The sequence below is a fragment of the Podarcis vaucheri genome, assembly GCF_965113315.1.
Source record: "Podarcis vaucheri genome assembly, chromosome: 16".
Lineage (NCBI taxonomy): Eukaryota > Metazoa > Chordata > Lepidosauria > Squamata > Lacertidae > Podarcis > Podarcis vaucheri.
In genome coordinates, this window is record NC_138754.1 from 1,549,997 (window position 1) to 1,572,642 (window position 22,646).

A 22,646-nucleotide genomic window follows, 5' to 3' on the forward strand; every position below is an offset into this window, starting at 1 on the left:
TATTTGTTTCCTTACTCTGTGTGTCTGATGCCCCATTGCCTCTTCTGATCTGCATGGTCACTAACTTACATAAGGGCAACCGGTGAGTTCATAGCCTTGGGGGTGGACACCGTAACTTTTTCATCCCCGGTGGTAGAATCATAGAGTTGGAAGGGCCCCTGAGGATTACCTAGCTGAACCCCCTGCAATGCGGGAATGTGCAGCCGTTACTTATGGGGCTTGAACCTGCAGACTTTGCATTATCAGCCCCACGGTCTAGCCAATTGAGCTCTTCAGTGTCTTGATGCAGTTGGGGACTGGATGAGGATCAATAAACCAGCTTTGTCTGCTTCACCAAATGCAGCCATTCCTGGTGACCCACAGGTTGAGAACCGCTGACATACGTAAATGTATAAACCACATGTCTGAAACTCCACAGAAAAAAGTCCTGAAACCATTTTGTCTCCCCCAAATGACCTCAAATATTTCTCTGCAAGGTCGAAGGAAACGGGGAGCCTCCCCATTGTCTCTTTGCTCACAAATCCTTAACACATCAATCACTGTTGGAGTCAGCTGCTGCGACTGGCTTCCGTTTCCTGCCAAGGCAAGAAATATCCCATCTCCTATTCCACCTCTTTCCGGTCTTGCACTGTTCTAACACCCAACTCTTTGTTCTGGTTTTAGGGGATTCTGGTTCTGTTAACCCCTCCTCATCTGGAGTGGAGTCAAACCCCTCCCATTCTACTCCAGCTTGCTCTGTATTGTTTTCAGATTCCACAGGCAGCATTCCAGAGTGAGGGTAGATTATCTCTTCCTGACTGTGCGAAGGACTCAAGTTTCTACTCCCCTCAGCTTGCCCCTCTTCCTCTTCTGATTCCTCGCTGTCTCTCAGAGCAAAAGTGTCCCTGACACCATTATTGTTATTTCTGTTGTCTAGTCTTTAACCATAATAAAGATTGATTGATTGATTGATTGATTGATTGCCTTTCTAGAACGGATTACCATCCCTAGAGTAGACAAACATTAAAAAGGAGAGATATAATAGTCATGGGAGACTTCAGCTTTTCTGTTATCTGTTGGAAATAAAACTGCCAAAAATGTAAAGCCAACAATTTCCTCAGTTGCCTTGCTGACAATTTCATTTCCCAGAAGGTGAAAAAAAGCAACAAGGGGATTGACTATCTCGGGCCTGCTCCTCACCAGTAAGGAAGAACTGGTCAGTGAGGTGGGAGTAGTGAGAACTCTGGGAGGAAGAGACCACATCCTCTGGAGATTCATTATACAGAAGAAAGGAAAATCTGAGCATAGTCAGACACACACACTCTGGAATTTAAGATAGCTGATTTCAAAAAGCTGAAGGAACCACTGTATGAGATCACTTGGCCAGAAAACTGTAAGAGAGAGGGAGAGGGAGAGGGAGAGGGAGAGGGAGAGGGAGGGGGAGAGAGAGAGAGAGAGAGAGAGAGAGAGAGAGAGAGGTTGATGAGGGTTTGTTAAAGGTGAGATGTTGAAAACACAAGTGCAAACAATTCAAACAAAAAAACAGAGGAAAGGGGCTGCATCAAAAGAAAACCAGGGTGGCTGCATAAAGCACTTTCCAATGAGCTGAGATTTAAAAGGGGCATGAAAAAGAAATAGGAGAAGGGACAAATCACAAGGGAGGAGCATGCCCTGTCTTGCTGCCCATTTTGCTGCAAACAGACCAGGCCAGTTGTGCTCAAAGGCATTGCCGCAGAATCAGTACAGTGGTACCTCGGGTTACATATGCTTCAGGTTACATACGGTTCAGGTTACAGACTCTGCTATCCCAGAAATAGTACCTTGGGTTAAGAACTTTGCTTCAGGATGAGAACAGAAATTGGGCTCCGGTGGCACGGCAGCAGCAGGAGGCCCCATTAGCTAAAGTGGTGCTTCAGGTTAAGAACAGTTTCAGGTTAAGAACAGACCTCCGGAACGAATTAAGTACGTAACCAGAGGCATCACTGTACTGATCCTCGTCAGTGGCAGTAATGGAAATAATCAAGCAATTCACTACTGCCCTGATTGTGTCCTCATAATTTCTCCTAAAGGAGCTCTTTGGGGTTTCTCCAGATCTTTTTATTGTTTACTATTGTTTACCTGTTAATTCTTTTTTTATTTGTTGATTCTTTAATTTCTAGGGACAAGAGTATTCCTAATTTCTAATGACATACATGTAAATAAAATAGCAAGAACAGACATCCAGAATTACGAGCATGATTCAGACTTCTGGATTATTTAAAACTGTCTTCTTATTAGCTGCTCCCTGCTGTTCAGCTCAGGCCTCAGTAAAATAACATAGCATTTTGGGGAAAAGATGCAGCCCAGTAACCCACAACTGGAGGCCAAGATGGAGAAGATCTCCACAGCCACCATGTATTTGCCCTTGGTGCTCAAGTAGGTTGGAACAAAGGAGAGCCACACACTGCAAAAGACCAACATGCTGAAGGTGATGAATTTGGCTTCATTGAAACTGTCAGGCAACTTTCTAGCTAGGAAAGCCACCGTGAAGCTCACAATGCCCAGCCAACCCATGAATCCCAGGGCACAATAAAACATGATAGTGGAGCCTTCATTACATTCTAGTATTATTTCTTCAGTCATTGAGTGCATGTCAACATCTGGGAAAGGAGGAGAAGTTGCCAGCCATATGCTACAGATTGTGGCTTGAATAAGGGAGCAGGAAAGAACAATGGAGCTGGCCAATGGTTTCCCCAGCCACTTCCTCATGCTGGAGCCAGGCTTGGTGGCCATGAAAGCCAGAATCACAATGGCGGTTTTGGACAATATGCATGAAATGGCAACTGAGAAGATCATGCCAAAAGCAGTTTGTCGAAGTAGACAGGTCACTTCCTCAGGCTGGCCAATGAAGAGCAGAGCACAAAAGAAGGAGAGCAGGAGGAAAACGAGGAGAATATAAGTGAGGTTGCGGTTGTTGGCTTTAACTATGGGAGTATCTCTGTGCTTTGTGAATATTTGAAGCACCAAAGCTGTGATGAAGGAAAAGAAGAGGGCAAATGTGGCCAAACTGATCCCCAACGGTTCCCCATAAGACAAGAATGTTTTGTCTTTGGGGAGGCAGCCATCCTGTTCATTGTTTGCATATTGATCTCCAGAGCATTCGACGCAGTCATTCATGTCTGAAAATGAAAAAGGAAGAAATAAATCTTATTTTTTTTAAAAGGTCTTCTTTCCCCAAATTGGCACCGTGCATCTAAGAGATGCCAGAATGTATATTTGCTACTTCCACACTGTTTTCCCAGTAGAGAAAGGAGCTTCTGATGCACAGGTAAAATTAAAGTGTGTGATGCATTCCTTACCCTCCTTGTTTGAGATCTTCCCTTCTGGACACGGAAGGCAATCATAGCAGCAGAATGGCTTTCCTTCCTTCTTGTTCTTTCTATAACCTACATGACAATTCTCATTACACAGAGAAGTGGGTTGTGCCTGTTCATAAATGAAAGAAGGAAATTGTTTAGGAGTTTGCATCTCACTGACCTATCTTCTAATAGTAAACATGAGAGTTAAGCAAAATCTTTCTAGAGGTTTGTGCTTTTTTCTAAAGATGACCTTTAATCCAGCACTAATTATAGCATTGGAACTCCAGTACATTTCCCTTTATGAAAGCCATATTAGTAAGTATTTAAATTTCTACTGATATTAGCATGGCAGTGCTAATCTCTATCAAATTAGAAAATGTTCAGGGGAAAGCTTATTGGGTCAATATCTCATTATAGAAATTGCTCAAGCATTTTTGACATGAACATTGGCTCTTGATGCAATCTTTCAGTGCCGTTTGTTTCTAGAGTTACCTTCTTCATCACCTGCATGTGCCCTACAATTTACCGTATTTTTTGCTCTATAGGACGCACTTTTCCCCCTCCAAAAATGAAGGGGAAATGTGTGTGCGTCCTATGGAGTGAATGCAGGCTTTCCCTGAAGCCTGGAGAGAGAGAGGGGTCTCGCTCTCCAGGCTTCAGGCAGCCATCCGCAAGCCTTCGGAGCGCGGCGGGAGCTCCTGCTGCACTCGGCAGGCTTGCGGATAGCTGTCTGTTCTGGAGGCTGGGGTTGGGGGAAGCTCGGGCTTCCCCGCCCCCAGCCCCCAGCCCCGCAAGCTCCGGGAGCAGCAGCGAGGTTGCGCACAATCTTGCCGCCGCTCCTGGACCTGGGGTGCCATCAAATTGAGCAGGATTGAGCCCTCTGCTCACCAACTTCTGAGTAAATGGTCCAATCCTGACTGCAGGGGTCTGAAGTATGGTCTAAAGAAAGGTGGAGAGCATTTCTGACAGTATGTTCAATTGGAGTTTTAAGAACCCTAATCAAACATAGCCTTATCCCCACTTGATTTGGGTCCAAATAACTCCAGAATGGATTGGTGGTGTGCGCGCATGCAAAATACTAGGAAGGAAAGAAAAAAGAAAGGAGGAAGGAAGGAAGGATATTCTAATTAAAAGACATACTGGGCTACTTTGTCTTGAGAAATTAATCCTGCGTTCAGTCAGGCTTCCCGACTGTGCAGCTCTGTTCGGGGAGCTGACCTGGCAGGGAGCAGAGTTAGCAACAGTCCTGCATCCGTGTGAGATGAGGGATAAATCAAGTCCAAAGACAGTTCAGTTCTTATCTCTAGAAGTGTTTATTTACAAAGCGATAAATCCATCAGAACATTCAGCCATTGCTGTGCTCTCCAAAAGCACACACGCAGCTTCTGTGCCAAGCTGCTTCTCTCAGTCTCACTCAGTCAGAAGTGAAAGCAACTCTCACAGACAAAGCCTGTGACATACGGCCCTGCATCAGGCTCCTCCCAGATACACGACACCACGGAGTTTTAACCCTGTCAGTTCCAAACTCCACACTTTGAATTTAATAGACTAGTGACACTCTGCAGCTCAGATACCGCTACAAAGAGACTTGGAAACACAATAGCTTTCTTTCGAACAGACAGGTGTTTTCTCTAATATATCTAGTCTGATAATTGATGGTGATTCAATGTGTTGCAGGGAGGCAGATTTTGGACTGAGAAAAAAACTAGAGAAAATCTAGAACAACTTCGTACCTGGTTGAACCAGCTGGGCCACATGATACCATCATCATGAATGATTAACCTCTTCTCTGGGGGAGCTTGTGGGTCCATTGTTCCAACTTTGGCTCTCAGAAATGACTGATTTGGGAATGTGACCCAATTTACGATATCAAATCCAGCTATTAATTTCCCATTTTGGTCAAAGGAAACTTCTTCCCCAACACTATTATTAAATGAAATACTTCCCAGAAAGTGGTGGACCTAAGTTTGAAGAGGAAAAAAGCAATAAATGAAGATGCCAAAAATAATTAAATATAGCTAATATTTGTACAAATAGAGTGTTTATCTTTAATATTTAAGAGGTATAGTTCATGGTCTCCTTAAAAGATGTATGTTAGTGTCTTTCTCTCTGTGTTTTTAATGCGTCTCTTTTAATGAGTCAGTTTATCAAGCTTATCCAAAATGGATGGAGCTAAAAAGGAAAAACGAATTAATGAGCTGTACTATTTTCTAGAAAAGGGACGCGAGTGGCGCTGTGGGTAAAACCTCAGTGCCTAGGACTTGCTGATCGCATGGTCGGCGGTTCGAATCCCCACGGCGGGGTGAGCGCCCGTCGTTCGGTCCCAGCTCCTGCCCACCTAGCAGTTCGAAAGCACCCCTAAGTGCAAGTAGATAAATAGGTACCACTTTATAGCGGGAAGGTAAATGGCATTTCCATGTGCTGCGCTCGTGCTGGCTCGCCAGCTGCAGCTTCGTCACGCTGGCCACGTGACCTGGAAGTGTCCTCAGACGGCGCCGGCTCACGGCCTCTTGAGCGAGATGAGCGCGCAACCCTAGAGTTGGACACGACTGGCCTGTACGGGCAGGGGTACCTTTATTTTCTAGAAAAAGAGGTGCTGGAACTCACCACAAACACCTCCCTCGTTCCCTTGGAATAGCAATGGTGCCCCCTGGAGAGGGGAGAGAACTGAGTTCCCCTGAGTTATGGCTGAAAAAATCCCTGCTCATGAGGATATACAAAAGTTCGACATTGTGGAACACAATATTCATTTAAATGTTTTGTGAAGGCTAATTTCAATTGTAGCAATGTTCATTGTGAAGGTAAGATGTGGTTCTTTTAAGAATTACAGTTAGTCTTGGCCTAAATTTCATAGAACATAGACCACAAATCTAAAATACTGGTGTCCATATGTTTTATTATTCAACAACTGGGCGAGGGTTCTGGGCCCCACAGTTCAAGAAGGACACTGACAAACTGGAATGTGTCCAGAGGAGGGCAACCAAAATGGTCAAAGGCCTGGAAACGATGCCTTATGAGGAACGGCTAATGGAGCTGGGCATGTTTAGCCTGGAGAAGAGGAGGTTAAGGGGAGATATGATAGCCATGTTCAAATATATAAAAGGATGTCATATAGAGGAGGGAGAAAAGTTGTTTTCTGCTGCTCCAGAGAAGCGGACACGGAGCAATGGATCCAAACTACAAGAAAGAAGATTCCACCTAAACATTAGGAAGAACTTCCTGACAGTAAGAGCTGTTCGACAGTGGAATTTGCTGCCAAGGAGTGTGGTGGAGTCTCCTTCTTTGGAGGTCTTTAAGCAGAGGTTTGACAACCATATGTCAGGAGTGCTCTGATGGTGTTTCCTGCTTGGCAGGGGGTTGGACTCGATGGCCCTTGTGGTCTATTTCAACTCTAGGATTCTATGACACACAGTGAGTTTCCTCTACTGACAGAGGTATTCAAGAAAAGTGCCCCCTTGGCTGAGCTCCAGAGTTGATTACAGACATCTCTATTAACTGGAAGACAACATTACCTGCCATGGCTGAAGATCTGTAAGTTTCCCTCTTGCTCCACCTGGCATTGCTCTGCAATTTAACTTGGTGGACTGTATGGTGTGCAAAGCATGTGCCAAAATATAGATTGCATTGTAGATGCTGTAGCTGTGGGCTGTCATGCTCATTTCAAAAACAGACCCAGGAAGGCTCTCAAGATTCTCCTCCCCAGTGCAGAATTCGCCATCTTTCTTCTCTGAAGCAGGGTCAGGGAAATCACAATTAAATGCCTCTTCCCAGAAAACCCTGAGAAAGCCATCTTCTTTTTCCAAGGTAGGCTTTCTCATCTGAATAAATTTATGGAATCCTGGAAGATCCTTAGAGTGAACTGCAAAGGATAGAGCCCCATGGAGGAATGTGATGTCCCAACCTCTTTGAAAGGGAAATGAGGTGAAGTCCATCTGGGCTGTCATAATCCAGACTTTGGTATTTCCTTGTATTGACACATCATTTGTTTCTGCAAGTTTGGGTATCATTCTCATTACCATAATTGTGTGAATTTCACCATGCACAACCACAGCATTGGCAGTGCTTCCCACAAAAATGTTCATTGTTTTTGAACCTTCTTCCACCATTTCATCAAACTCTCCAGAAGAGGTAAGCCTAGGGAAACTTTCTATGAAATCAAAGCAGATACCGTTCTGGGCAAACATGGGGAGAATATTTTGTACAAATCTCTCTCCAGTGTCATCTTGGAGAAAAAGCACACCAATCCACACCCAACAGAAATGCAGCAGTAACTGGAGGATTCCCTCGTATTGCTGAGTCCCATCTGGGAATATCCAGTGGGTGAAAAGGGCGTGAATGTCATTAGTCGTCAAAGGAGAAGATCCATAGATGAGCTGAAGAGGGTCATTGTTAAAATCAAGGGAGGAAAGATGATAACAAATGATGATATCAAAACACCAATTAGACTCAAAACCAGATTTCAATCTCTATTTAATTGGTATACAGTGGTACCTTGGGTTAAGAACTTAATTCGTTCCGGAGGTCCGTTCTTAACCTGAAACTGTTCTTAACCTAAGCACCACTTTAGCTAATGGGGCCTCCTGCTGCCGCCATGCCGCCGGAGCACAATTTCTGTTCTCATCCTGAAACAAAGTTCTTAACCCGAGGTACTATTTCTGGGTTAGCGGCGTCTGTAACCTGAAGCATCTGTAACATGAAGTATCTGTAACCCAAGGTTGTTGTTGTTTAGTCATTTAGTCGTGTCCGACTCTTGTTACCCCATGGACCAGAGCACGCCAGGCACTCCTCTCTTCCACTGCCTCCCGCAGTTTGGTCAGACTCATGTTTGTAGCTTCGAGAACACTGTCCAACCATCTCGTCCTCTGTCGTCCCCTTCTCCTTGTGCACTCCATCTTTCCCAACATCAGGGTCTTTTCCAGGGAGTCTTCTCTTCTCATGAGGTGGCCAAAGTCTTGGAGCCTTAGCTTCACGATCTGTCTTTCCAGTGAGCACTCAGGGCTGATTTCCTTCAGAATGGATCACTTTGATCTTCTTGCAGTCCATGGGACTCTCAAGAGTCTTCTCCAGCACCAGAATTTAAAAGCATCAATTCTTCGGCAATCAGCCTTCTTGATGGTCCAGCTCTCACTTCCATACATCACTACTGGGAAAACCATGGCTTTAACTATACGGACCTTTGTTGGCAAGGTGATGTCTCTGCTTTTTAAGATGCTGTCTAGGCTTGCCATCGCCTTTCTCCCAAGGAGCAGGCGTCTTTTAATTTTGTGACTGCTGTCACCATCTGCAGTGATCATGGAGCCCAAGAAAGTAAAATCTCTCACTGCCTCCATTTCTTCCCCATCTATTTGCCAGGAGGTGATGGGCCCAGTGGCCATGATCTTCGTTTTTTTGATGTTGAGCTTCAGACCATATTTTGCGCTCTCCACTTTCACCCTCATTAAAAGGTTCTTGTAACCCAATGTACTACTGTATATTAACCAGGAGGATTTGCCTTTTTCATTATTTCTGTTTAAAAATCTAAACAGAAATAAATTTAGAATCTACAGATTTGGGAAATACTTGGCTATTAATGACTTCAGATCAAATATAGCAATTTTGCAGTTAGGTTTATGGAAGAATTGGCTGCTTTTCACATCTAAAGAAAAGTAAAGGAAATAACTGGTAAATGCTTGTTCAAAGAAAAGCCTGATAAAGCTTTCTCCCCCTGCTGCATGTAAGGTTTCTCGTCTGAATAAATTCTACAACCCTAGATGATCCCTTGTGTCAACTGCGAAGGATAGAGAACCATGTAGAAAAGCTATTTCCCACCACCTTTGCATAGGTTATGATATGAAAACCATCTGGACTGTTCTAATTCCAAACTTTTGCCATGGTTAGTATTGGTACATCATCTATTTCTGCAGTATTGAGCCACATTCTCACTACCATACTGGTGTGATTTTCAACATTTCCACCACTTGGCTGTGCTTTCTATCACAACTATGATCATTTCAGGGCCATTCTCAACAATTTCACTGAACTAACCAGCAAGAGCTTGTTTATGGATCCCCCCCCCCATAAAATCAAAACAGATTTCCCAAACCTTGCACAAATAATGCTCAACTATCACCCATCAGATAAACCAAGCCAATCCACATCCATGTGAAATGCAGCTGTTGCTGAGCACCAGGTGAGAACATTTGGTGGCTAAAACCAGCTTGGATGTTTTCATTCATTACAAGGGAAGACCCATACAGCAGCTAAATGCATATTTTTTTAAACAACAACAACAATATTATTTGTATGCCATCCATCTGACTGGGTTGCCCAACCACTCTGGGCGGCTTCCAACAGAATATTAAAAACACGATAAATCATCAAACATTAAAAAACTTCCATAAACAGGGCTGCCTTCAGATGTCTTCTGAACAAGAGGAAAAGTGATACCAAAAAGTGATATCGAATATCACTTAAATGCAAATCCAGATTTCAATTTCAATTTGATCGACATTGATTAATCTGAAGGATTCACATATTCTTTACCTCTCTTGATTTGGAAATGTTAAAGTTATTTTGGAAAATATTTCGATATAAGTGATTTTTCAGCAGGCATAGCAAACATACAGTTGTGGTGCCACAGGCCACAGATGTTTTATTACAGTCCTGAAGAGCAGTAAAATGTCCAATGAAGAATTATTCCACCTGAGTTTTTAAGGATGTCTGGAACTGAAGCAGACATATTTTCCACAACCTACATTTTTGGTTGAGAAATACCAACCTATGCCCACTTTGCCATTCAGTTACCAGCATGCAACCCAATGAGATTTAGTCAAAGGCAACTGTAAATGGCTTTCATGATGACCCATGTTCCATGCAGAACTCTTACTCTTGGCATCTTGTACATAGACAGGATGGTTGACATGTGGAGACGTAAATCAGAGTTTGCCCCCCCAATGACCACCTTTGGAGTCTCCTGAGCATCACACTTGTAGTTGGGGAGGAGTTTTTCTTGGCTAGAGAGAAGTTCCATGGCTGCTTGGTAGGTCCAGCTTGGATTGAAATGGCTGTTATAGATGTGGAAAGCCAGAGAGATATTGGGCAATATTTGGGGATTTTCATTTATCTCTTTCACAGCAAATGCCAAAGCCAGGATATGCTGGTAGAGTTGTGTCATTGGTCTGTATGGAGAGCGACATAGTGCATAACAGTTCACATTCACAAAAATGGATTTCATTCCCACAGTGAAGGAAAGTGTGTGGATATATTGAAACACAATATTGAAACCTGGATGTTTTGCTGCGCTGAATATCTAACTCCTGCCACCGCATAGGCAGCCTGGCCCTGATTGCTACTAGTTCTGTTCTACAGAGGAGGAGGAGGAGGAGGAAGTCTGGTTAACAAAAGCTTACAATAAAATCACCTCTAAGTCTGAATGAATTATGACTTTGCTTGGATTAAAGTCAAATATTCAATAAGAAATCCTTAGCTCACCTTGGTAAATGAGCAGAAAGCCTTAACAAAGTGAATGGGGATGTTATCTTCTTACTGCCTTGCAATTATTTTTTTAAAAAAACTGGACATTGGTATAAGCCTACCGTATAAGAAGAAAAAGTTTACCACAACCTGGGTGTGAGCTATCAGGTCTGCCCCCATGTCTCATAAACACCAGAACTACGTGGAAGGAAAAGGGTGGTAGGAATTCATACACACGTGGCCAATATTATGAAAACATTTTGGAAAGTATTTCTGTATCTCTGGCTCACAACATCAGTAGTATTTAGTAGTTTTTAGATCAATACCATAAATATATATAGCATTAGAATGATAATATAATGCAACAGTGTTGAATTATCCTTATTCTATCAACAGTTAAACCCAAATAAAAATGTTATACACAGAAAACCATGATAAAAGGTATTTCATAGCTTTTCATTATTTCTTTTGCTGCCATTACAGCCCAACAATGGCATCCCATGGAGTAAACCAAAGATTTCAGTTTGTCAGTTGTTATAATGTGAAACCAAGATTGCATTATTGCGTCTATCAGTTGTGCTTTATTCCTTGGCTGCTTCTGACTAAAATGGTTTCTTAATCAGCTCCACAGATTTTCAGTTGGATTCAGGTCAGGGCTATTCAGCACAGTTTGTGGCATTATATTCTGCATTAGACGATCTTTCTAATAATATTTAATTTCAGGGCATTAGTACTGTTGTTATGAGCTGCCAAACCTTAGAAATACAGCTTTTCCTAAAGTTTTCCACAATTTTGGCCACTAGTGTAATGAGCATAACCTTCATCATATGTCAAATGCAGAAATATATTCATTACAGATATATGATAAGGTTTTTAAGGATACACACACACACACATTTCCTTACAGAATGTCATCAAAGAGTTCAGGTGTAGGAAGTTCAGTGAAGGCTATGCTTGAAGTTATATAGATTTGAGACATAATGCCAGCAATAACAACATCTCCAGACTGGAAATATTTGTGAAGAATAGGAAGAGGGTCACTGATGGAACATGGAGCAACAGCAGCCTTACACTCATCTGGAGGAAGCAGCACTGACGCCAACATCATGGAAAGTACCATCCTGCACAGAGCATGGTAGGAGCAAGAGGAATTTTTTAGGCAACAATTCATCTCTTTTCCCATTTTCATCTGAGTGATACTGAGCAGCAAAGTCTCACTGGGATGCTTACGAAAGCCAGATTTTTGCAGAAAAAAGTATCAATGATCAGTCTGACAGAGCCCTTGGTGTAAGGCCAAGCTTTGAACATCACAGGAGATATTAATAGTATCTGCAAGTCTTGATTCATCGTTTTCATGCGGCTACTGGAACTCCCCAAAGAGTCAAAGAAATGATCATGATTTCTTTGATAATTACAGGAGACTTAATCAGCTTTGCTGGGTTGATGCTTCTTGGTGATGTGCGGTGGGGGGAGATGTTTATTACATCATAGCCAAAGTCTCAGCTGGTCATCCTCAGTAGGGAGGAAGAAGAGTTTAATGAGATTCAGCAAAATGAGAGAGAAAAGTCACCTAGAAAACTGTGTGAAAGAAGAAAATTTATAATAAAAGAATAACTGCTTGGCAGCCAATAATTTAAAGAGGTAGAATAAAACTTTGCACAACCTTTAAATTGAGTCAGTTTATCAAGCTTATCAATTATCTATTATATTAACTAACACCATATGGACAATTATGGACATACCATAATTTTAAATTAAAATTCAATAATAAAATTTAGATTTAGAAATCTGTTAATTCAGTGATTTAGGCTCTTTCTCAATGAGGTTTAAAATGTTCAAGACTCCAATACAGTGGTACCTCAGGTCACCTATGCTTCAGGTTACAGAGGCTTCAGGTTACACACTCCGCTAACCCAGAAATAGTGCTTCAGGTTAAGAACTTTGCTTCAGGATAAGAACAGAAATCGGGCTCCGGTGGCACGGCAGCAGCAGGAGGCCCCATTAGCTAAAGTGGTGCTTCAGGTTAAAAACAGTTTCAGGTTAAGAACAGACCTCTGGAACGAATTAAGTACTTAACCTGAGGTACCACTGTATAGCAGTCAAATCTGAACAAGTTATGTCCAAAGAAGGCAATACTACATAAATATTCTTATTTCTATTTTCTGGTGCTGAAAAACTGTAGGTTGTATTTTTCTAACTAGATTGACCACCACCAAATTCTGAGGCCTGAGACCATATTTTAAACAACATGTGTGATCTTGTGATCTTGTGGGGAACTTGATCTGAAAGGTGCCCTGGATCTTTAGGTGCAGCATATCTCTCAGTCATCTGATATCGCAGTGACATCAGAGAACCTATTTATCTCACATGAATATTCAGCTGATCATTGGGGTTGAAAATCTCCAAATATGGCACTCTGCAACCCCTTGCAATCAGTTGATCATTGGGGCTTGCATACTGGTACTCACAGAGCTATGGTAGCCTTCATGATCAGCTGACTGTTGGGGCTTCCATAGCACCACGAAAGCTGATTTGCAAGCCTGAACTATCAGCTCATCACCAGCACTTGTAGAGCACTTTGCACAGGGCTTTGTAGGTGCTCCTGACAGCTGATGGAATCTACAAGCCCTCATCAGCCCAGCCACTCATTATCTGTCCCACAGCTGACATCAGATATATCACATCAGATATAGCATATCTGTCAGGGACTGGCCAGATGAGGAGGAGGAATGGTGGTGGCCTCCATCTCAAGAGGCTTCCAGGCAGGAGGCAGATGAAGATTGCATGGACCCAGGTGTGCGGCGGTGGCAAACAAGAGGAGGAACAGGAGCAAGTCAGCATATGTTCTAATCCTGAACAGAGACAGAAGTCAGAAGTGGTAGAAACAGTACAGCAGACAGTTGACACCATGTCACCTGAAAGCCTATGTGGGGCTACCTTTGAAGGTGACCTGGAAACTGCAACTAATCCAGAATGCGGCAGCTAGACTGGGAGTGGCCGCCCATTGGCTCCCAGTACGTTTCTGAGCACAATTCAAAGTGCTGGTGCTGACCTTCAGAGCCCTAAATGGCTTCGGCCCAGCAGACCTGAAGGGGCATCTCCACCCCCATCATTCAGCCCACATACAGCGAGAAGTGAGGTTGCAGGGAACCAGACAGAGGGCCTTCTCGGTAGTAGGGCCTGCCCTGTGGAAAGCCCTCCCATCAGATATCAAGGGAATAAACAACTATCCGAGTATCAGAAGACATCTGAAGGCAGCCCTGTTTAGTTTAGTTTTTAATGTTTGAAGATTTATTCTGTTTTTAAGGTTTGGTTGAAAGCCACCCAGAGTAGCTGGGAAAACCCAGACAGGTGAGAAGGGTATAAATAATAAACTGTTGTGTTGTTGTTGTTGTTGTTGTTGTTGTTGTTGTTATATTTAACTCAATCAGAGGTCAGAATTGAGGTTTCCTGTGATGCCCTTCATTCTTAACCCAAGTTTGGATGAACATCTGTCAGGGATCCTTTTGCTGTGATTACTACATTAGACCCTGTCCAACTCTTCAATTGTATGAGTCTATATTCATTAAAGTTCCCCAATTTTCAATGTTATCCCCATTCCACAAATAGAAAGGATCCAGAAGGGAGTGTCGCAATCCTAACATCACACTATTGAGTAACACGTGATTTAATCTCAAAGATTTATTTAAACGTGCCATATAGAATTGAACAGACAGACTTGTTAATTATTTTAATTCTTTCTTATGTTTAGCTGCTCTTTGCTATTCAGATCAGGTCTCAGTAAAATGACATAGCATTTTGGGGAAAAGATGCAGCTCAGTAATCCAAAACTGGAGGACAAAATGGAGAAGATCTCCACGGCCACCATGTACTTCCCCTTGGTACTCAGATAGGTGGGAACAAAGGACAGCCATACCGTGCAAAAGATCAACATGCTGAAGGTGATGAACTTGGCTTCATTGAAACTGTCGGGCAACTTTCTAGCTAAGAAGGCCACTGTGAAGCTGACAACGGCCAGGAGACACAGGAAGCCCAACACGCAGTAAAGCATGACAGTCGACCCTTCGTTGCATTCAAGCAGAATTTCTTTCGGCATTGAGTGTTTGTCAAAGTCTGGGAATGGGGGAGTGGTTGCCAGCCACACACTGCAGATTGTGGCTTGAATCAGGGAGCAGGACAGGACTATGGAGATGGCTAATTGCTTCCCCACCCATTTCCTTATCCTGGACCCTGGCTTCGTGGCCATGAAAGCTAGCACCACAATGGTGGTTTTGGCCAATACGCAAGAAACTGCCACAGAGAAGATTATGCTAAAAAGTATTTGTCGAAGGAGGCAGGTCACAACCTCCGGTTGTCCGATGAACAGCAAAGCAGAAAGGAAGCAGAGCAGGAGGGCGAGGAGGAGAGTGTAGGTGAGGCCCCTGTTGTTGGCTCTGACTATGGGTGTGTCCTTGTTCTTCATAAAGATTCCAAGCACGAGAGCTGTGATGCAAGAAAAGGAGAGAGCAACAGCGTCCAAGCTGATCCCCAGAGGCTCTTTGTGAGAAAGGAAGCTGGTGGTTTTTGGAAGACATGTATCCCGACCAATGTTTGGATATTGATCTCCTGGACATTGAATACAGTCATCCATATCTGGAATCAGAATACAAAGAACAGAGCATGCGTAAATGAGAATCTCAGCCCTTGCACCGTGCATCAATTCATTTATTTCTTCCTTTGCAACAGTGTTGGTAGAAGAAAAATATCAAAGTTAATCTTGCAGTAGGAAAGGTATATATCCCTGTTCCCAGATACAGGATATCTGGGATACAGGGGCATGTTCAGGCCATGTGTTTTAAAGGGATGATGAAATATTTTTTAAAATGCATTTTCAGAAGGTTTGAAAGTGTTTTAGATATTCATACACCTCAGACTTCATACTTTCTATATCACATTTATGTGCATATGCAGTTTTAAAAATATGTATATGTTTATATTCACATTTTGAAAACTGGAGTGGCAAATCTCCTTGAAGCATCATCCGAGGGGGTGATGATGTGCTATGTTGTCTTGTACAGAGAAAAGGGTGGTAATTAGATTCTGTTTGCTTTTAAAAACTGATGTGGATAAGCAAGATCATAGCTGTTCAATTTGATGAGCTACGGATTGGATCAACTATCTATATGAAATTTCTTACCTTTCCAGTTTGAGATTTTCCCTACTGGACATGGAAAGCAATCATAGCAGCAAAATGGCTTTCCTTCTTTCTTGGTCCTACTATAACCTGGGTGGCAGTGGTCATTACACATGGAAAGGGGCTGTGACTGTGCATAAAAGAAATAACAATGTGCTTATATTGAGATCCTTTATTATGGAAACTTTATTGCAGTCTTCTCTATCCATTTAAGAAAAGGCTTCAAAGTGGGGTTGTGTAATAACATCAGTTCCAGAGGGCATGTCTGGGCCATTGAGAGATGTGACAGGAAAGATCAGGGAATGGATTTGACCCAATGAATTAAAAGCCACCTTCACCCTCTGAAATATCCCCAAACTGGAATGAGATTTATACCAGCATAGGAACTCATCTAAATCTCTACCGTGAAAGAGGGGAACATTGAAAGGATAGAGGATTGCAAAAGTGCTCTTCGGCCACACCAGTGAGAGTCCAGGATGGCTTTAGATGGGTGGTTGAATCGTCATCAGATTTTCTCTACTACCAGCAAACTTTGACTAGAACAATTAAAAGGCCAAAGGACATTGCATAGCAATGAAGTTCCAGCATTATGCAAGGTGAATGTTTTGGTTCAAAAGCATGATTTCACTGGGGACAGTGAACTACAACCATTTGAGTATCTAGATAACTCACTTCTTGAATATTGAGGAAATTTATAAATGCACCCTGAAATATGCAAGGACTGCACCTGGTTAAATTGTTTGGGCCAGATGATGAGATCCTCATGAATGGTGAAGACGTTGTCCAGGGAGGTCAGAGCATCTTTCTTATCTTGGAGAGTCGGAGGGTCTATCTTTCCAACTTTAACCCTGAAGAAGGTCTGGTTTGGGAGTGTGACCCAGTTTATAATGTCAAAGCCAGCAGCCAATTCCCCATTTTGATCAAAGGACACCATTTCCCCCACACTGTTGTTAAATGAAATACTTCTGAGAATATGGTGGAGCTAAATTATGAGGAAGAGAAATCATAAGTGTGTAAAGGTGCAAAAGATGGAACTATGAAATATGGTGATAAAATTTTTTACTTGCAGTGTTCAGATTGTGTTCCCTTAAAAGTCTTTATACAGGCCAATGGCATCAACAGTAACAATAAGTCACCTAAAATTTCAGATGAGCTCCATTTTTACCCAAAAATGCATTTGGGGTGATACTATATGATAATCTTCTTCTAAATAAGTCATTTGGGGGGGGGGGATTGTGAATATCAGACTGCTCACGGAAGTACAGACCACTCTTTTACCTATGGTCGAATTACATTTCCAAGCAAAGGGGTGGGAAGCTGGGGAAAAAAAACCCTCTCCTTTTCTGGTAACTACATCCCACAAATCATACATAAATTCATTATGAGCTTTAAAATAGTTCCATTACAAAGCTTTACCATCACTAGTTATAGTCAAACCACTGTTCAGCTTTTTATAAGTTGCAGTGGGCAGGGTTTTGTGTGTTTTTTAGAAAAAAAGTCATTTCTTCAGCCACCATTTAAATGCCAGAACTCTATCCTTAATAATAATGCAAATTTCTGAACCCTCTAAGCCAGGGGTAGTCAACCTTTTATACCTACTGCTTCTAATGTATCTTTCTTGTTGGTAAAATTTCCTTACCATCCACCAGTGCTCGTTGGAAGGAGGATTAGGCTTGGGCCTTAGAACCCCCTACTGCCCACCTAGAATCCTGAAACGCCCACTAGTGGGCGGTAGGGACCAGGTTGACAACCCCTGATCTAAGCAATGCTGTTGCACGAAATAGGTGGTGGTGTCTTCCATCTGATCAGGCCATTATGTTCAGGCCATCACCTGCCACTGTTGTGCCTTCAGAATCGTCCACCTTCCACAGCGTGATATTCCTGTGTATTTGAATTGTGATAAATAGCTGACATGCAAACTACGTGCTATTGCATAGACAGCATTGTAGACGCTGTAACTATGAGCAGTCATGCCCATTTCAAACACAGAAACAGGAAGCAGCTCCAGCCTCTCATTCCCAGAACACCTTTTCCAGTCCATCTTGTGTGCCGCAGAACTGGGAAATGAACAGTCAAATGATTCTTCCCAGAACTCCCTGATGAAGCCATCTTCTTCTACTGAAGCAGGGTTTCTGTTCTGAAGAAATGTGTGGAAAAGCAGCACCTCCTTTGAATGAACTGAAAGGGACAAAGCACCATGGAGAAAATGTATGTCCCAATCTCTTTGGAAGGGGAATGATGTGAAATCCATCTGGGCTGTCATAATACAAATTTTAGCCATTGTCCTCCATGGCATATTCTCCATATCTGCAATTTGGGGCATGGCTCTCAAAACCATCATGGTCTGAATTTCTCCATGCACAAGCACAACATGGGCAGTACTTGACATAATGACATTAAGTGTCTTTAAGCCTTCTCCTACCATGTCTCCAAAGCCACTGGAAGAAGTTAGTTTGGGGAATTTTTCTATGAAGTCGAAGCAGATGCCACCCTGGGAAAGCAGAGGAAGTATGTTCTCTATAAAGCTCTCTGTGTTGTCGTCATCCTGGGAAACAACTCCAATCCACGTCCATGAGAAATGCAGAAGTAAGTGGAGAATTCCCTTGTACTGAAAGGCACCATTTGGGAACATCCGGTGGAAGAAGACAGCCTGAGTTTCATTATTCATGACTGGAGAAGAGCCATATATGAGCTAGTTTTGAAAAGGTAAGAGAAGAGAAACATTTGCCACTTTGTGAGTATAGAGACATGACAAATTGTGCTTTTCCCCTAAAATTGTTTTACCCTTGAATACCAAAACCAATCCAGTACTAAACATCTTTAAAGAAAGATTGATATGGATGTAATGAATCAGATATATAATCTTAGATAATATATCTGACCTGTGGTCCGGCTCACCCCATTCCTCACCCACCACCACTCTGGTAACTACATGACTATATAAGCTAGGGAAAACTTTCACATTCAATATATTAGATGGGTAAAAAATCTCTTGAACTGAATTCATGCTATATTTAGGTGGCCTGGGAAAATTTAGCTAATGGTCCATCAAAGAAGGACAAATAGTAGGATATTACCTTGGGTCACTGAGCCATGAGACCTTGTCAGTTTTTATGACTTTGGTACAAAAATGAGTAAGGTAGATAGATAATAGCTAGATGATAGATAGATATAGATAGATGATAGATAGATAGATACAGATAGATAGATGACAGATAGATAGATAGATAGATAGATGATAGATAGATAGATAGATAGATAGATAGATAGATAGATATAGATGATAGATAGATGATAGATAGATGATAGATAGATGATAGATAGATAGATAGATAGATAGATAGATAGATGATAGATAGATAGATAGATAATAGATAGATAGATATAGCTAGACAGCTAGACAGCTAGATAGCTAGATAGCTAGATAGCTAGATAGATGATAGATAGATAGATGATAGATAAATGATAGATGATAGATAGATAGATAGATAGATAGATAGATAGATAGATAGAGAGAGAGAGATATAGATAGATATATGTCAGGGAACTGACATCGGAGCTAGAGGCGGAGGGAAGGCTCTCAAATGATGCTGGAGAAGGGCCCAGCAGGGAGAGAGGCAGCTCCGCAGATGGGGAAGCAAATCAGCGCAACACCAGGGATATAGAGGGGCTGATGGGGGAATCGGCGAGAGGGCTCCAGGACTCTTCACTGGACACCAGCGGGGAGAGCACGGGTCCTCCGCTACCCACGCCCACCCTGCGCAGAAGACGTCCGCGCAGAGAGAGTAGGAGGAGATTGGGTGTCAAACAACTTTTATGTTGGAAAAGATTTAAGAAACACCCACTGACGGATTCTGCTAGTGACTGAGGCAGCCACGAAGTGAAGGGCTGCCCAGACTGAAAGGTTTAGCAAGGCAACAAAGACTGGAGAGGCGGCAACTTATGCACGAGCAACCCATACACATTACAATATAGATGATCGATCGATCGATCGATCGATCGATGATATAGATAGACCCCAAGGTTTATTTTTTTCAAACTGAACCATGAGACCTTATCATTTTTTGTAACTTTGGGTACAAAAATGAATAAGGTAGATAGATGGATAAACCCCAAGGTTTATTTTATTTCAATAATATTCTGAATGTGCCTATCTATTTCATTCACAACTTTTCTAGTCTGCAAGACGCATCAAGATGGAGGTGAATGAAGTTCAAATGACTTGTTCAACTTAGAGGTGCTTCACAAACACATCTTACTTGTGGCATCTTGTACATGCTCAGGATAGTTGCCATGTGAAGACAGACATTAGAGTTTGGTCCACCGATGACTGCTACTGGAGTATTCTCAACATCGCACTTGTAGTTAGGGATGAACTTGGCCCGTCTAGAGAGAAGTTCTATGGAGGCTTGATAGGTCCAGCTGGCACTGAAATGACTGTTATAGATGTGGAATCCAAGAGTGACATTGCGCAAGATTTGGGGGTTGGCATTGATCTCCTTCACAGCAAATGCCAAGGCCAGGATGTGCTGGTAGTTCTGAGTCAGGACCCTTTATCAAGTGTCATATGGTGAGAGTCATGTGTTACATTTTACACCATCGGCTTCAGTTCATCACATTCACAATGTTTCAGTTCACTGTATATTTAATTAACATATTGCACATGAATGGCTTTTAAGGCCAAGGTCCAAAGTATTTTAAACAATGACCTCCAACTTCAAACATCATCTCATTTACAAGCATACAGTCATTGTGTTGCAAACAGAAGCAGCAGCAGCAATAGAAATTTGCAGCACAACTATACAGGCCATTGGGAAGGAAGAGGACATTATATGATACTCTGACCTGTCTTTCCATGGCTGCATTAGTGCCTACTCCTTAAGCCCTATCCAGGCATGCCACTTCATTGAACAGCAAAAACTGCAAGGTTCTCAGTGAAGGCAATGAGATTAAGATCTATTTTTTATTATTGATGTAAACCTCTAAAATGTATTATGTATAATTCAGTTTTTATGTCTATCTTCAGTATATTTTACTTTATTGCTATGGCTAGTTGCAGCTGCAAATAAAGATTCCTCTGATCTGATCATGTGAAATAGAACAGATCAAGCAAGCTAGAGTCCCTGATGTTTTCCTCATTGCCCTCTTGAAACTCTACTTCAAGCTTCAGAAACATTTAATCCTGGACAAATATTTTCTTTCGTCAAGACTCCTCAGAGCATCACTCTTCCTAAACTCTTGGAAATCAGCAGCTCTCACAACATTTGTTATGGCTTTAATGTTGATGAAGAAACCCTGAAATATTTCATTGAAACTCAAGACATTACATATAGTATCCCTCTTTATATCAGTTCCAAGGAAAGTCCCAAACGTTTAGCATCAAAGTGGAGAGATAGTGATCATCTCTATGAAGTACAATTGAAAGCAATATGCTGTCCAGACTACTACATAATGAGAAAATGATTAATCCGTAGTTTGCTCATCCTCGCATTAAAAAGAGGGACAGAGATTTCAGATATCCTCAGTAATCAACCACCAAACTAACTGACTGACCCTAAAGACAATCAATAAAGCAATATGTGCTTCCAACAGTTTGTTCCCAAATCCCATACAACAGAGCAGCATGACTGGGAATAGTATCACTAAAACACTATGATATAGCTTTAAAGCAACATACATGTGGTCATTGGAAAGTTCCAGAGCCGGATGTTGTTTAAAGGTTATGGTGCTTGAAGATATGTAGATCTGAGAAATAATGCCAGCGATGATGAGGTCTCCCGACTGATAATATTTGTGAATAATAGGAACAGGTTCTTTGATAGAACATTGAGGGAGAGGAGCAAGCATGCATATCCCCTGGGACAGCAGTAGGAACACCACCACGCCAAATAATAACATCTTGCAGAGAGTTTAATGGTAGACACCAAGCCATCTGCTCTGTGATTCTTATTCAGCGGAATTTGAATGATCACTCACCCAGCTGATTCAAGGGCAAACAATACAGAATAAAGAATCGGTGGCCATTCAAAGCTATGTCTATAGGCCCAGCTCTCAGTGACTCCTAGATATTAGTAACACCCCTTAGTCTTTGATTGTTATTTTGCATGGGACCAGTAGACCGCACCAAGGATGGGGGGGAAAGTACAAATAATGGTGATTAATTTGATAATTGCAGGTCTGCTAAGAACTTGATCTGATTCATTGTTTCTCTGCAATATTGCAAAAGAAAACATGTTTTTCATATCTCAGCTGAACTCTTCTCTGGACAATCCTCAGTGGAAGGAAGTTTTAACTTGTTATAGTTACAAATGTGTTCACAACTGAGGTCTTAAAATGAAAAACAGCACAGGCATGTAACTGGTTTGAACTATGTTTAATCACTGAGGTGGAATTAACTTTTGCAGAAGTTCCAAATGGACCCTTATTTTGAAAACTTGAATGTTTTAGAATCCAAATGAAAAACCACATTTGGTCCTTCTTTGTGGTGTCACTGCACCTGGGGGGGGGCAGCCAATAGAGCTTCTTTGGCCACCATGCCCACTGATAAGATGTCTGGCGCATGGGCTCTGTCTGGATGAAGTGGGCAAGGCCTGGAAACAGACCAGAGGGGGGAATCTTCCTCTATGGCCCACCCTGCAGATGTATTTCACTTTTAAAATTAATTACCCGCCCTTCACCATGAGGTTACAGCAAATTGCAACATA

The 22,646-nt window shown here is 42.2% G+C and overlaps 2 protein-coding genes across 2 annotated transcripts; both read right to left on the bottom strand.

Moving 5' to 3' along the window:
- Positions 1 to 2,235: 2,235 nt before the first annotated feature.
- Positions 2,236 to 5,128, bottom strand: LOC309521673 (vomeronasal type-2 receptor 26-like; the record flags this gene model as incomplete). Its single annotated transcript, XM_082204383.1, has 3 exons — positions 2,236 to 3,137; positions 3,318 to 3,444; positions 5,051 to 5,128. The coding sequence occupies 3 exons, from the start codon at positions 5,126 to 5,128 to the stop codon at positions 2,236 to 2,238; spliced, it is 1,107 nt and encodes a 368-aa protein (XP_082060509.1).
- Positions 5,129 to 6,808: 1,680 nt separating this feature from the next.
- LOC309521674 (vomeronasal type-2 receptor 26-like) lies at positions 6,809 to 20,799 on the bottom strand (the record flags this gene model as incomplete). The annotated part of the gene is made up of 6 exons (XM_082204384.1): positions 6,809 to 7,690; positions 14,686 to 14,882; positions 16,615 to 16,801; positions 18,365 to 18,487; positions 20,202 to 20,480; positions 20,788 to 20,799. 6 exons carry the CDS (start codon positions 20,797 to 20,799, stop codon positions 6,809 to 6,811), a joined length of 1,680 nt encoding a protein of 559 aa, XP_082060510.1.
- Between the last annotated feature and the right edge of the window lie 1,847 nt (positions 20,800 to 22,646).